Source organism: Propithecus coquereli, unplaced genomic scaffold, assembly GCF_000956105.1.
Source record: "Propithecus coquereli isolate 6110/MARCELLA unplaced genomic scaffold, Pcoq_1.0 Scaffold701, whole genome shotgun sequence".
In the NCBI taxonomy this organism is placed as follows: Eukaryota; Metazoa; Chordata; class Mammalia; order Primates; family Indriidae; genus Propithecus; species Propithecus coquereli.
This window is the reverse complement of record NW_012153075.1, coordinates 236,759-252,425: the sequence shown is the minus strand read 5'-3', so window position 1 is coordinate 252,425 and position 15,667 is coordinate 236,759. Positions and strand designations below refer to the sequence as shown.

Genomic DNA, 15,667 nt, shown 5'->3' with positions numbered 1-15,667 from the left:
CTGTCCCCCGACAGGTCCAGGCCTGCACACTTCGGCGCCCAGCCTCACAGATATGACCGTACCTGGAAACAGGACAGGCCTCCCAACCTCCCCCACGCAGGGACCAAATAGCACTGCTCTCCAGGCTTGAGGGAAGAAAACTCCAAGTGTCAAAACCGTGGCTGGCACCAGCTTCCCCCTTCCCCTCCTGCTGCCAGAGTGACAAAAGCCAACCCCACACCTGGCCATCAGGGTTACCCTCCTCCCAGGGAGACATTAGGAGACAGGGCTGGGAAGTCTTTTAAGAAGTACCATGTATCTGCTTTTGCAGAGCAAGGCCTCACCGAGCGCTTCCTAGTCTACCTGGGCGGGGCGTGACTCGCGGCCCAGCCAGCAGCTGGGATGACACAGGGCTGCTGCCAGTCCGAGCCTGCGCCCTGGCCCCTCACCTGTGGCGGGGCCGCTGAGTCAGCCGGCAGCCTGTGCCTCAGGTTCTGCCGTCCCTGCCGGTGGAGGCGGCCCATAAACACACGGTGCGCAGGACTCAAGTGCTCCAAGTCTAAGCAACACTGGGGGAGGCCCAAGGGAAGGCTGCTCACCTGGGGTCCCCCTTCCACCCTTTCGGAAGGGGTGGGGCGCAGGATCCCAGGGGAGAGGCTGGGGCAGCCGACCAGGGAACATGTTTGAAAGCGCCCCACCAAGACCTTCTGCCCCGAGTCCCCCGCCTCCTGGAAATCGGCTTAGGCAGAGATGCTCCCACCCAGAGAGCGGCTGCGCCTTTTGTTCCGGCGCTTTTTACAAAAGGATCCCTTTTTTCATTTGGTGGTCTCGCTTTTTGTTTCCAAACCCCAACCTGTGTGGGCCCCTACCCCCCAAGCCCCAGATAAGGCACCGCAGGGGTTAGCAAGGGTTTAGTGTATTTTAAACGCACTTTGCAGACAAAGGGTGGTTTGTAAGAACCAAATCGACTCGAATCCGGCTGCTATCCACCACCCAGCTGGGGGCCGGGCAGGCGCTCCCCCCACAGCCACTCACACAGCCCTCAACACTTCAACCGGGGCTCCAGCCTGGGGCTCCGAGCCCATCCACACGGAGGGGGCCGCAGGGCCCCCCCATCCAATGGGGGTGTCGTGCCATTCCCTGTCCCCAATCGGGGGACCACCTCCCCCACGGCCTGCGCCTCGAGCCTCCACTGCACATTTCTAAGTGGCCCCTGTCCCCCACCCGGCGCTCAGGAGGGGAGGCGGGAAGGCCTCACCGAGGGGAGGCGGGAAGGGGGGACGGGGGGCGGGCGCAGGCAGGGTGAGCCCGACTCCCGCTCCGCCTCCACGAAGGGAATTTAATTAGCCTGTTGGAGAGGCGGGCGGGCGGCCGAGGAGGTGTCTCTGGTGCTGCAATATAATTGAATCGGCTCCACTCGGTCGGGCCACTCGCCGCCCATCAGCGCGGCCGCCGGGCCCGGGAGGGCTGGGGGCGGGGAGGCGCATCCAGGCGGAGCAGGAAGGGCCGCGGAGGGAAAAGGACCGCGCGGCTGGGGGGCGGCGGATGTGCAATCACCCTCCCACCTCCGAGGCTGGGGCAGCCATCTTCTGCAGGGGGAGGGGCAGGGAACCGCTCCGCCGAGGGGTGGGGGGGAGAGGGCGGAGAGGAGCGGCGAGCCCCGGGCGCGCCCTTCCTTGGGAAGCAGGGCACGGGGGTCAGAGACCCGCGAGGCTGCGGTCCCGCCCTCCCCGAGGCCTCCCCCGCTCCGAGGGGGCGGGGAGGGGGAGGGGAGCAAGACAAAAACCCAAACGGCGCGGCCCCAGCCGGCGAGGCGCCCCCCGCCCCCAGTCGTCGCCAGCACCTGCCGCGGGGGCGCACGGCCGCCCCCCTTCGCTCCCTCCCACGGCGCCGCAAAGTTTTCATTCCAGCTCCGGAGCGTCGGCAGCGCTCGGAGACACCCCCCGCGCGTCGGCCCGCCCCCCCCCCCCGACTTTATCTGCCCACCCGACCAGGCGCACTCACGCGCCCCTCGCCCCCAGAGCCCAGGGCCCCACGTCCCCGCCCGGAGCCAGGCCGCCCAGGCTGCGACCCGCAGGCGGGGGGAGGGGGTGGCCTTTGGTCGCCTGCCCGCCCTCCCGGCTCTTATCGCCGCTCACACTCCGGGGAAGTTGCCCGGGAGTCGTTGGCGGCCACCCCCGCGGAACCCGCGAACTTGGAGGAGGAGAGTCCGGCGGGGATTGGGGAGCGGGCGGAGGACCCCCCCCCCGGTCCCCTGTCCAGTGCGCTCACCTTTCATGCCAGGGCCCCGCAGCTCCGCCTCGGCTGACACATGCTGGAGCCACCGTCGCCCAGTGTTTGTCTAAACTGCTTATCTCACCCGGGGCTGCTCGGCGGCGGCAGCTCGAGCCCGCTGGGGAGGTGGAGCTTCCGGGGCCCAGGCCAAGAAACACCTGCTGCTGTCGCCGCCGCCGCCGAGGACACACCCAAGCGCAACGCCGCCCACTCCCGGGCCACTGGCTCGCTCCCGGCTCCCTGACCTCAGCCAGCGGGAGGTGTCGGGTTTCAGCCGCAAACACACAGGCGCGCGCGCGCACCGACGGGCACCGGGTGTACCCGCTCCGGCAACCACCCCTCCCCAGCCTGGCCGGCCAGGTGAGCCGAGGACACCTGGGCTAGAGAGGTACCACCCCCACGCTTCCTGAGACCCCTGCTTGGACTGCTCGGGGGTGGGGGTGGGGTCTTGGAGACGCTGGTGGCCAAGACCGGTCACTGGACTCCAAAACTAGGGAGCAGCCACAACACGCTCGCCACGTGAGCAGAGCCCTGACAGGGCGCCTGTAGCAGCGCCTGGCACACACACAGCAGGCCCAATAACGGGCGAACAGATGAGCTCCGGTCTTGGGGCCTCCTGGAGGACAACTTTCTTGGCGCTGGTGTGTGGGGGGCAACAGGAAACATGAAATAGGTTGCGTGCGTTAATCCTCCCCAACACCCCCCATGCCCGACCTTATTGCCCCACCTGGAAGACTGAATGTTAAGAACTCGAGCCACTGCAGCCTCAAAATTATAGACAACGCCCCCCAACCCGTTTTAAGTAACTTTTGGGAAGGCCACCATGCAGGCGGCGGTGGGGGGACGTTAGTTCTTTAAAGAACCCACGCCCGAGGGGCCGGAGAGTCCACGGAGGCGCCGCTCCGCCAGGGGGATCATTAAGTAGCTGGGGTTGCGGTCAGAGGCGAGGTCGCCCGCCTCCAGAAACTGGCACGACCCACTGGGCTTCTGGCCCCAGCGCAGCGCCTCCCCATTCCTGGCACCCCCCCACCCTACCTCACCCAGGCACTTGACTGGGATGACTCAGGGAGCGTCCTGAAATTCCTGGGCACCCACAGGCGGCGCGGAGAGGGACTGAGGGCCCCAGCCTCCCCACCCCCGGCTCCGCCCGCCACGCCCCCACCGCGCCGGGCGCGTCTCCAGGAAGCGCGGGGTTAAAGAGGCGGGCCTCGCCTGCCTGGGTCGGCCCCGGCCCACTCTGCGGCCTGGGGCTGTGACCGCGCGCGCGCCCGAAGCTCCCAGCGCTGCGCCGAGGCCCCAGGGTCCTCCCTGCCCGTCCTCTTCCGACAACCGTCTAATCCGGCGCTTTCACAGTTTTGAGCCCCGAGGCAAACCAGTACCCCCAGGGCGCCCCGCTGCGGGTTTCGGCTTTCGGCCCCCGATGCCAGCGCGCGCTTCTGCCAGCCCCAAACCTGTCCTGGGACATGCCCGCGCCGCGCTTGGCAGGCGCGCACGCCGCCGTCCCCGCGGGCCCGCCTCCCCCGCCTTCCTCCCTCCCTCGCTCCCTCCCCGCGCCAGCCCGGATTGCGACGGGAGCGAGCGCTGGGCGCCTGCCACCCCCCATCCATCTGTTCCCGATGACGCTGGCGGGCCTGGAGCATTCGGGGCCCGCGCCAGCAGGGAGCAGAACCAGCCTGCGTGCCCTCTGGGGGCGGGGGCCTGACGGGCGTCCCCAGGCCGCGCACACTCCCCGTCCACCTCCGGCTGAGCCCGCGCGGGGGCACGCGGGGTGGGGGTGCACGCCGGCCGGCCCCCCGCCTTGCACAAGGCTCCTGGCCGACCACAAACGAAAAGGGAAACGGACCGGCGAGGCCGGGCCGGGCCGTTACTGGCTCCTACCTGCGGCCGGCCGGCCCGGGCAGCGTGCGGGGGGGGGGGGGGGCGCTTCCCCTTCTGGACCCGCTTCGCTCCCCGGCGGCGCCTCCTCCGGGCCTGGGCCTTGGCCCGACGCCTTAATTTACGCACAGCTCGGCGGCGAGGCCTCCGGTAATTTATATACCGCACTGGCCCTTGGGCTCACCCGGCTCCGGCCTGGGCTGGGAGGGGGAGGGGAGTCCCCTCCCTCGCCGGGAGTCACGGGCGGGGGGAGGGGAGGATAGGGAGGTGTCAGGAGAGAAGGAAACAACTGGCCTGGAGCCTTAAACACAAAGTTAAAAACCTCCGGGACGGGTCCAGCCCGTTTCCCACCCAGATTACAGGCAGCAGGGGGAGGGGAATAACATGCAAATGAACATCTCGCACCTGGCCTGGAGCTGCCTCCCAGCCTGGTTCCCCAGGTAAAGAACACCCAGGCCTCACCTCTGAGCCTGTCCCCAGGACACGACGCTGCCGTCTACTCCCCTTCTGCTTTGGAGAGGCCTTTGGCGAGGGGTGCAGGTGGGGTCAAGTTCTTCCACCTGTTTGAGCAGGACCACGACAACCAACAACCATAAAAATGTGTGGGGTGGTCACGGAGAGACAGCACTCCGCTCATTTAGAGCCGGCCAATCCCTCCCGCACACGCATCTGGCTCCACTGGACTGTGAGACAGGTGGTCTGGTCCCCATTTCACCGATGAAGTTGAGGCCAAGAGTTGCTCCAGGTCACGTGCTCACAGGTGACACGCGAGCTGTGCCCCAAGCTGCTCTCACCTGGAGTCTGTCCACCTCCAGCCCAACAGGCCGCGGGGGGCGAGCCGCTGCCGGACGGCCCAGCGACCGCCGGGGGGCAGCCGCGAGCCGGCTATGGGCAGCCGGGCCGGGGACTCGGCGGCCACGAGGCGGGCTGGCGCGGGGGAGAGGGATGACACTCACTGTCAGCGCGCCCGCCCCGAGGAAATTAGTAATCCGGGAGCACGGCCTTGGAGTTAAGGGTGGGAATTGCTCTCCTGCAGCCGGCGCTCCTGCTAACGAGGTTTGTCGCCGGACTCCTAACTTCCCGCCGCTCGGGGCTAAGGCTGGCCTCCCTCCATTTCCCGCCAGGCTGTCCCTCCTCCTCTCTGCTCCTCAACAGCTCCCCACCCGCCCCCAAGCGCCCAGCTTGCCGTGAGCCCTCCTTGGGCACCGTGCCTCGCCGCCATTCCCACTTGCATAGCAAACTGGCCCAGAAGGGAGGTAAGGAGTGAAACGGCAACGTGCCAGCACCAGTCCTGCCGGGGGCATCGCCCACAGGAGGGCGGGGGCCGCCCTACTGGCTGGATCACCGTGCACCTTGCCATGGCCCTGTCCCTTTGTGCCAGGGCCAACAGGACGCTCCTGCATGCCTGCCCACCCCTTGGCCCCTGCCAGTCTAAACTGTGCCTCCAAGAGCAGGAAGCAGGGCTCTGCGGCTCTCACCTGGCTCTGAGTACCTGCTTCAGCGACTCCTAGGTACAGCCCCACTGCCACCAGCCCTGGAACCTAGGAAACCGGCACCACAAAGGGGATCACAAAGCCTTCCATCTCTGATGAACAGGAGTCACCTCAAACCTGCTCCCCGAGCTCGGGAACTGAGACAGCCCCACAGCAAAGGGCTGCCTCCACCCGAGACAGGTGGGCACTCATCACTCAACAAACACGCCGTGCCCCAGCCTCTGTTCACACCAGCCTTCCCAGGAACAGGACTGAAGCCCTAATATGCCACTGAGGCCAGGGGACAGACACCAGAAGACGGGCGCTGACAGGCAGCAAGGAATTAGGTAGCGAGAGGGCAGGTTGACAGCTTGCACCATCCCCACCACTGTCTGGGTGCCTACCTGGGCCAGGTGAGGTGCTCGAGGGTGTAGGTACCACCTGGATTGTCACAACCCCACTGAGTCCTAGCACAGGTGCCAGCCCTGCTCTGGGGAGGGGACCTGCACTCCTGTTCCACTAGCAGTCAGCAAGATGCCGTAAGAGCTAACGGGGTCCTTTCCCACCCTGACAGCTGTTCCTGCCACGTAGGGGCTTCATGTTACCTGCACCTTTACATCACCCCGGCCCCTCATTCAGCACCTGGATCGGGAAGTGTCAGGGACCCGACTCCAGTGGGAGGGAGGTGTAGCTCTCTTCTGCCACTTCCCAAGCACCTAACACGCGCCAGCACTGTCACTCAATGTCCTCCCGGCCCTGCAAGGCAGGCAGTGACCTCCATTACACAGCCCGGGTGGGAGCCCTGAGAAGGTTAATTAACCTGCCTCGGGCACACAAATTCCAGCTCCTGTCTGATGCAGACGTGGCTGTCCTCCTACCTGGCAGCACGGCTCAGTAACTACCTGCCATAGTCACCCTGATTATTCAGAAAGACACGCCTGCAGGGGCGACTACAGGTCCCAGAGCACTTCCAGGTCGACGCTCTCACCTCTGGAAGGCTGTCCAGTGCCTGAAAACCATTTTGGTTGTGGGGGCCAAGGAGCTCCCGCTCACAGCTGAGCTCCCTGGGATTCACCCAGCCCCTCTGCATGAGTGGGCCGCCCTCCCCAAGGCTGTGCGCCCTCCATCCCTTGCCCTGCCCCGTGGCCGAGCCCCCACCACGTACAGATTCCGTCTCCTCTCTGTGTCCCGCTATCACCGGCCCAGAAATCCTTCCCACTCTTCCAAGCCCAGCTTCAATCTTATCTCTCCCAAGAAGGCTTTTCCCATCCCCGTCTCTGGAACTCATCTCTGCAGGCACTGCCTCTCACTAGCAGATAGCGATCACACAGCGCAGTGGCTTTTAAATAACACGCCGATTCCCAGGCCTGCCCCTCCTGAACTGAGGTCTCCAAGCTGGGTCCCAGGGAGGAGCATGTTGAAAGCTCCCCTGGGGTTGTTGGGGGCCCAGGCTCCACTCCCCAGCAAGGCAGTAGGAGCCCACAGGGAAAAGGGCCTCTTGTCTCATGGCAGTGACAGTCCCCAGGCGAGCTTTAAGATCTAACCCAGCCCTGCTGCATGGCTCATGGGGCAGGGGGAGAGGGCACAGGGAAAGCAGACCCTCCTCTCCCACCTGCCCCTGGGGGGAGGATCCAGGTTCTCCAGGGATGCCAGGGGAGCCCCCGACCCGCTCAGCCGGCTGTCAGTAGCCGAGGTCACCTACGGGGGAGCAGGAAAGGGTTAAGGCGAATTCCCTTTGAGGAGGTGACGGGAGTTTTCCTCTTAACCCCGGGCTGCCCAACACTTCCTGCCCTCTCAGCGCCCGGTTCCAGCGCGCACCCTGCACACAGCTGCGCTCCTTTACAATCAGTTAACAGCTGTTTTGCATAGATTTTCAATTCTAATTGCCTCGCTTTGTGAGCGCCGCCGAGCCCTGGTGAATGGGGACGCCGTCGCCGCCACGGCTGGAAAGCGGCGGGCGGGGGGCACTTGAGAGAGGAGTAAAAGGAGGCAGAGTGAGGCGGGGCTGCCAGCTTTTATTTTTCTAAATAAGAAAAGAATACCCCGCCACCAACTGCCCCCAGCTCCTGCCTCTCCTCCCGGAGCAGAGCGGGGAGCTCTGAAAGGGGCCCTGCCTCAGGAGGGGCGCCCACCCTTTGACCTGGGCTCCTAGACCCCACCCCAGACACAGGTCCAGGCAGCTGCCAGCTACGAACCGGCCTCGGGAGCCATCACTTGCCTCCCCCGCCCGCAGCCCCTTCCCCCACCCCCAGGCTCTCCGGTACCCAGATATGGGGAGCTAATTGGACAATAAAGTTGAGCAGCAAGGAAACGCGCTCTCCGGAGACAGCTGGCATCTATAAAGGAGAAATATTTGCATTTAAAACCTTTAAACTTTATATGGCTGGGCCAGGCCCAGGCAGGGAAGGGTGGATGGAGGGGGGAGTGCCCGGGTGCTCCAGGGGGGCAGTGACTCCTGGGAGTTCTGGACCCTTCTGCCACCAGTGACCCCGTCTCACCCCACCAGGCCTGCTGCTGTCTTTGGGATGCAAGTCAGCCACGGCTGGCCTGAGCAGACTTGGTCAAGTACAAACGCTCCCAGGTTTCTGAACTCCTGAGAGCTCGAGTCCACTTGGACAATCCGTGGGACTCCCACGGCATTCGGAGCGGGGTCCTGCACCCTGGCGGTGGGCCCGGCTGAGCTGCTGCCTGTGCCGGCCACCCAGCAGCAGTGGCAAGCCGCTGTCCACAACCTGTTCCTCTCCGGGGTTGCTGAGAACCTCCAGGGCCCAGTGGAAGGCGGAGACCCCTTGCTGACGGCTTCTGACGAAAAGACAGTGTGCAAAGAGCCTTCTCTGGCAGCCTGAAGCCTTTCGCCCCAATCCCTGCACCCTATTCGGTGCAGCTGTCTGAGGGCACCTGCCCTGTTCCGTGTTCAGAGCCCATTGCACAGATGGGGACGTGGAGGCTGAGAGAAGTCCAACCCGCCTCCCGAGGGCTCCCGGAGCGTCCTCCGCCGCCGCGCTGCTGTCTGGGGCGGGGGTGCCAGGTTTTCATTTCCTCGCATGCCTAGTTCCCATTTTTCATATTTGAGAGAAACCTGGCCAAATTCTCCTACTGTCAACATTTATGATGTAAAGCCGGGAATGTGTTCCTGAGTGGTCTTATTTTAGCAGGCTTTTATGGAGTCACAGCACACCCAGAATCCTGGGCTCTGAATCCCGTCCACCTGGCAGGCCTGTGCCGCGACAGACTCCAAGGGCAGGCACGGGAACTTCTAGGCTGCAAGTGAGGAGAAGGGGTGGGAACAGCCACCAAGATGGTGGGCACGTGCGTAACTTAACAAAAACCACGCAAGACACTGACCCTGTTTCGTCTACAGATGTCAGGGTGGAGCAGCCCATCCTCGAAACTTCTCTTCCCATCAGGAAAATTCTTCCAGCCCCAGCAACGCAGTCTGGACTCCCGGGTGGCCGACGCCCTCACCCGGCTGGCGCTGGCGACCTCCGAACACCTATAAAACCGTCTTTAGCTTGTCTCATTTGCCCCCTGTGCGCACCTCCCTCTCCAGCCACGTAACTATCCCCGCGCCCTCTGCGGGCGTTTCTAGCTACTGAGCAGAAACTCTCTAATAACATCCTGGGCCAAACACCTCCCGCCTCCTAGACACGTTAACCTCCGTCACTGATCATCCAAAGGGCAAGTTTTAAAACAAGGCTTCTGGGAGCACACACGGCATGGACACGCGGGTCAGCTGCTGGGCCGGCGCCGGGCTGGGCACATCTCCATGGAGCTGCTGCCGGGCACGGAACGTGGCCCTGCCCCCATTCTGGTGTGGACCGGGCAAGATAATCGAGTGTGGAGAGCCATGCCCGGTGCCTGGGACACAGTGGCGCCCAGAAGCATGACCTGAACCTTGGTGTGTGCAGGAAGTGGAAGGGCAGTGCACGCAGAGATAAAGTTTTACGAGGAAGCGCTTTGTGGCACCAGACCAGGTGGGCAGGGAGGCCGGTACTTGAGGCCATGTCCGCGCCACGACGGGGGGAGGGCAGCGGAACTTGCTTCTCTTCCCCCACACGGGAGAAGCCGTGGGGAATCACACACGCTCCCAGGATCACGCCAGCCACGTGCATGAGCCCAGCAAGGGCAGGGAGCAGATGGGACCCGGCCAGCCACCCCGGTCTGCTTTGTAAATTTTAAATACTGACGGCGCCTTGTCTGGCTTTCGTCCTCAGAGCCGCACCTTTAAAAATTAGCCTCCAGCCCAGATGAGCACCCGCAGGTGCACAGTTAAAACGCGGCCTGTCCCTACACCAGGGTGTCACTCAGCCACAGGAGTGGTCCTGACAGGGGACACTACAGCACGGATCAGCAGGGAGAACGAAACCCACCTTCGCGTCCGCACAGAACCTCCCGCGCATGTTCGTATCGGCGTTATCCACAACAGCCCAAAAGTGAAAACAACCTAAACGTCCGTTGACGGTTCCTTTTGGGGTGACAGGAAAATGTTTTAGACCAAGATCGAGGTGACAGTTGCACAACACTGGGAATGCACCAAAGGCCACTGAATCGCACGCTTTAAAATGGCTAATTGTATGTTATGTGAATTTCACCTCCATTGAGAAAATCCGATTGGACCCACCCGACCCCCACCCCCTCCTGCCACTGGGAGAGGCCAGACGCAGGGCGGGGCCTGTGGTTCCAGAGAACCCCCAAGCAGAGCGTCCCCTGGAAATTCCCTTTCAGGCTGCGCTTGTGACCCTCAGGCATGTGGGGCTGAGGAGTCGCAGAGAAACCAGCCATGCTCCAGTGGACTTTGCTTCCGGGGCATGAATCCGAGCCCAGGCCGGGGGCCGGCTGCGTCCCACCCTCCAGTGAGCTGCCCCCAGAGCTGCAGACCTGGTCTCGTCCTCAATCCACAGTTCTCCCATTCGGGGGAAGGTGGCCCTGTGCGCCCTGAGCAGCTGGGGGCAAGACACGGAAATGCACACACCTGCCACCTGGCCACCTGCCTGGAAAGCAGCCACCTGTGCCCTGGGCAGGTATGGAGGCACACAGAGAAACGAGGCTGGCCGGAAGCCATCCAGTGGCAGGGGGGCCCCCAATCCTGGACCCCTGACCTGAGGCCCGCATGGCCCCTCCCGGGGGGAAGGCAAGGGCGGCCACTGTAACCGGCACATCGACGGCCACCGTGGGCACCGGGTGGACCCAGCAACGTGGCTGGTTCCCTCGGTAGCCTCTGAGAACAACCCTCCTTTGTAAAGATTAACCGCCTGACCTCATGCCGGGTCAGGGGTTTTCCTGGGACTTCCTGGCCCATCAGCTGGCTCAGAGGACAGCCACATGCCAGCCCCCACCACGGTCGCCACAAAGAGACAGGCCACGTGCTCAGAGAGCGCCCAGGACAGATGTGGGTGGGGCAGGGCAAGGCCGGGAGCCCACTGACGACAGGAGACCGGGAGCCACTCTAGAACCCCAGGCTGGTCGGGGCCCTTGGGTCTACACTGGCACCCACACAAACCCGAAGGGATCCTCAGAACTTGTTATCTCAGGGTGCTCGTTCCCTGATTTTCACTGCACGTTTAAAAGCTTCAAAGTTCTTTTAAGTATCAAATAGCACCGGGACGGGGGGGGTCCGTCAATCTGCACACGGGCTTGCGCCCGCCCAGCTCCTCCCTGCTGGCCACCCCCACCCCCGGGCACTACATGCCACTCATCCGGCCCTGGCAGCAGCCCTGGTCTCTCGCAGTCACCGTTGGTTGAGTGCCCACGATGCGCCAGGCCTCCTACTTTAGCACCATCCTTACCGCGGTGGGGCTGGGGTCAAACCCAGGAGCCCTTATTCTAGCCCAGCACTTCGCCCACCAACCCGCCCCATCCCAGCCCTCCTGACCAATGTGCCTCTAAAATCCCAGACCATCCCTCCGACGGTCAAACCCAGTGGCCTTGTCACTCGCAGGTATGACAAGTGATGCACACAAACAAGACCCCAGTGTCACGAGGGGCCCGGCCGGGTGCTGGAGCCATTTGCTCTGGTTCTTGTTGTATTCATGTCTTTTTAATTTGGTGTCACCAATGGACATAATCAGAGAGGAAAGGTTAAATCTTAGAAGTGTTTGCAGCACCGAAAGTTCTCGGTGACGAGGCTTTGGCCAGCCGCCCGCGGCTCCCCTGGGTGGCTGCTGGGCCGCAAGCAGAGGGCAGCTGTGGAGGCCGCTGGCCCACGGGTCGTCTGTCAACTTCTGTCTGTCCCCTCTGCTTTGCCCAGGAGCTCGGGCTCTTCACTTTCCCGCTTGCCAAACCCTTCGTCCTGCCTGTGTCTGCAAAGCTCCCACCCTGCAATGCCTCCTCCCCCCGCCACGGCCCCCTGCACGCCCTCCCAGCTGGCCTTCCACCTGCCACCCAAGGCCACTCTGCACGCCAGCCCTGCTGTGTGTGTCCACTCAGCCCTGGGCTCTGCGGCAGGCCTGGCCGGCACCGGTGGCTGCACCCTCCTCCCGCCGCCCTCGACCCACTGTGCCTCCTCCGGCTTCCTCCTAGGGCAGGCCCCTCCCCGCTCAACCTGCTCCCACGGGGCACCCCCCCCACACTCCACCCTCACCCTCACGACTTCACACGCCCATCTCTTGGCCTGACTTGTAATTCAAACCTCCCCCCACATGGGCCATTCCAGAAGCATCTCTTAGTCTCTTTCAACTCACAGAGCCCCCCTACCCTTCCCTGCCCCTGCCGTGTCCTCCCACACTCCCTCCTTGGGCTGATTTGGATAGAGCCCTGGTGCACCTTCCCACATCTCCGCACGAAGGAAGGGGTAAGTGGTGAAGAGGTTCCTGAAAGCCCTGGCTTAAAATTCTGTCGCCTCCAGGCAGTCTTCCCGGGTGGCAGCTCTCACCCCCAGTGGAAGCTGACCCTCCCCCTCCCGCCCAGGGGTTCCTGCAGCGTCCTCGCTAAGCCCAGACGTGGGAGAAGGAACTGAGCGCAATGAAATCAAGAAGCCCCTAGGAGGACACAAACCCTCATCAGCGACGAATGCTCCACATATCCGTCCTGTCCCCAAAATAAACGCAGCCAAAAAAGGATGCGGGAACCTCCTGGAATTCATGCATCAGGCCGTCTCGTCCTAGAACACAAGCGCCTTTTCTGAGTTGCCGAGATGGATTTTGTCATCAGCCCTTAGAGTCCCTACATCTGCGATGCCATGCCAGTCCCTGCTGGTAGCTGGGTGTTTTGCAAAGAATCACCAGGAAAGCAAATGCTGGGTTTTTGGTGTTTTGTGTTTTTTTTAAGGCTCCCAGATATCTTAAAAGAAACACACTGACACACATACGGCTAGAGCTTTCGCAGCTATAAACTCAGCCGCGGCCTCTGCACGTCAACCTCTCGCCTGGAGTTCAAAACATTCTCCTCTCCCAGGAATGACAGTGGCCCTGGAAAGAGCTGTCACCGGGCATTGCCATCGGGCCTGGGATGACAGCTCCCCAGCCCCTCCCCTTGGCCCACATCTAGGCAGCACGGAGCCCAGCCCCCTCCCCCTGCGTGCTGCGCCCTGCACAGACCCGCCTGTCTAGCAATTTGAGCACGGGGCAAGCACAGCCCGGCTCCGGAGTTCTATTCCTGGCTCAGCCAGCAAATTGCTCTGTGACCTTGGGAAAGTCCCCACGCCGCTCTGACCCCATCTGTGAGTGTGCCCGTTAATAACCCAAGGTGGCACCTTAAAAGCAGGCTCTGCCCGAAGCAGCCACGTGGACGGAGCGGGCCTGGAAGAGGCCAGCCCCTGCGTGTCTCTGGCTGGCTGCAGCGCCGTGGACGGACACGCTCACAGAACACCTGAAACCACCTGCAGAAGCCACAGACCCCAGACGGGCAGCGGGTCACGGCTCCAGGGGGCTCGCACGGGAGGGGACTTGCCAGCCCTCCGACACAGGGAGGGGCGGGCCACTGCCACCCTCCCCTGTCAGGAAGACAGGAGTCGCAGAGCCTTGCACCTGGCAGGGGTGACAACCTCACCTTTCTTCCAGGTGACAAGCCCATGAGCCTCGCAGCAGGTTCAGAGCTGGCAGGGATGTTAGGAGGAAGAGAAGGAGAAACAGGGAGGGAGGAGGCAGGGCCTCTGCTAAATGTCTCTCCTGTCTCCTCCTACTGCCTCAGCCCACGTGGGGCAATTGCTCAGGGCCACAGAAGGCCGCAGAGGTGAAATGCGAGGACTCACGGTCCCACGTGGCCAGGAAGCCAGACCTCAAGATTCACCCCACTGCCCTACCGACCCACGATCCCCAAACTTCACGTCGCACAAAAACCGCCTGGTTGAGACACGGGATTTGTGTCACGACCCCACCTGCCTCACCCACATTCTAGATTGGGGACAGGTCCAGGGGGAGCCTAGAATCTATTTGCAACAGGTAACCCTGCCCCCCACTCCCAGGGGGTGCTCTGGGGCTCGCCCTTTGAGAACCACCTGATTTACGCCAGCTCTCTCTGTCATCTGATATGTGGCATGATCCTCTTTTAAAATTTAATTTTTTATTTCTTCTTCCCCGCCTCGCTCCCCAAAAGAATTAGAAGCAGCATTACCAACCTCTGATATCGAGACGTGTTTATTATTTTTACGGTTTCTCCAGGAAGCTCCCGGTAACTCGAAGGGGAATTATATTCAGAGAGAATTGGGTCCCCAGTGTAAGTCGACATTATTCATTTAACAACTTCTATCGGCGCGCGGAGATGTGAGCAGGCCTTACCCAAAGATGTCTCCTGCGGTTACTGGAAGATTTAATTCACAACATCCAAGAAAAATAATTAAGGGGGAGCAGGAGGAAGGAGCGTGTGGAATGGGGCCCTGGGGTTTGGCAGTTTCTTTGCCAACTACTGCCCGTCACCCCAGCTGCCGCCCACGGGCTGTCACTGGTCACAGGCTGTGGGTCCTCGCCCCCAAACAAGACGGTGCATTCATCTGGGGACTCTGGACAGAACTTTCGGAGGAGCTGACAGCCAAGGTCCAAGCCTCCTCCCTAGCACTCAGCTGTGGGGCAGCAGCCCCAGTCCAGTGTCCCTGCCGTGCGCACTTTGGGGACCGGCCCTGGAGCCCCTGCTCTGCCCGGCTGCCCGGAGTCACCCTCCCCTCCTTTGCTGGGACTCTCCTCCGTGGGAGGGAGCCCGGGGCCCAGGCTCAGCTATTGGGAGCGCTGGCGCTATCCCAGGCAGGCGGTGACTTACACCTGGCGATTCCTCAAAGGTCAAAGTTGGTTTCTAAGGTGCCCTGTTTGGAGACAGGACACAGGCGGAGAGCCCACACGGGGAGGGGGCCGGGCGCTCCCGGGAAGGCTGATGCCGGCAGACCCGGAGAACCAGGCAAGACGACCAGGCTCTCGCGAGCGGCCTGCGGAGCAGAGCTGGGCACTGACGAACCCGAGGCGGAGACCCAGAAAGCGGGAGTTGGCTGCAGATGCCCTCTGGGCCGTCCTGCGCAGCCTCTCCTCTTCGGAGATGGGAAAGGAAAAAACCCAGGCCCGGGAGAGAAAGATGGAGACACAGAAAAAATCGTCTTTCATTGCAGACTGTTTTTTGCAGATAAGATAAACTTTCTCCCTGAAACTCGGCAGCGTCCACTGCCGAGGGGCCACATCCCTACGCGCACCCGCCGTTTCCACGTTTTGTGTGTTTAACAAGCAATGTCTGCAAGCCCAGAGGAACAGTACAAATCTATTTGATGCCATTTTCCACATTTCTCTCTACCATTCCGAAAGACAGGAGGGCACCCCCTCCCAGTATGCCCAAATCCTATCTGTACAGGCCAGAGAGGTTCAGTGACTGAACCCAAGTCACACAGCAGCACAAGATGAAAATTCAAATCTGATTCCCGGCTCATCAGTCCCATCTTATTAGGAAGATGCAGAAAGACTGAACCCGAGACCAGTGACGGCTGAGAGTGGCCACCTTTTAGTTACTCAAGAATCTGTGTGAGTAAATGTTAGAATAGTGCTGTCCAACAGAACCTTCGGCGATGAAGGGAATGTTCTCCATCCAAGCCGTCGGACGTCACAGGCACATGTGGCCTCTAAGCACTGCAATTGTGGCCAGTGTGGCCAAGGAAC

General features: G+C 62.4%; 1 protein-coding gene across 5 annotated transcripts in view; it reads right to left on the bottom strand.

Moving 5' to 3' along the window:
* Positions 1-15,667, bottom strand: part of GSE1 (Gse1 coiled-coil protein) — a 265,027-nt gene that overhangs the window by 50,354 nt on the left and 199,006 nt on the right. For 3 of the 5 annotated variants that reach the window (XR_001138178.1, XM_012661272.1, XM_012661275.1), the window contains exon 1: positions 2,251-2,348. The exons of the other annotated variants lie outside the window; for them this stretch is intronic. Coding sequence is in view for 2 of the 3 variants with exons in the window: in XM_012661272.1 (XP_012516726.1) it covers positions 2,251-2,257 (7 nt within the window). In the remaining variant the exon portion in view is untranslated. Of the gene's footprint in view, positions 1-2,250; positions 2,349-15,667 lie in introns of those variants that run through there. 5 annotated transcript variants of the gene reach the window in all.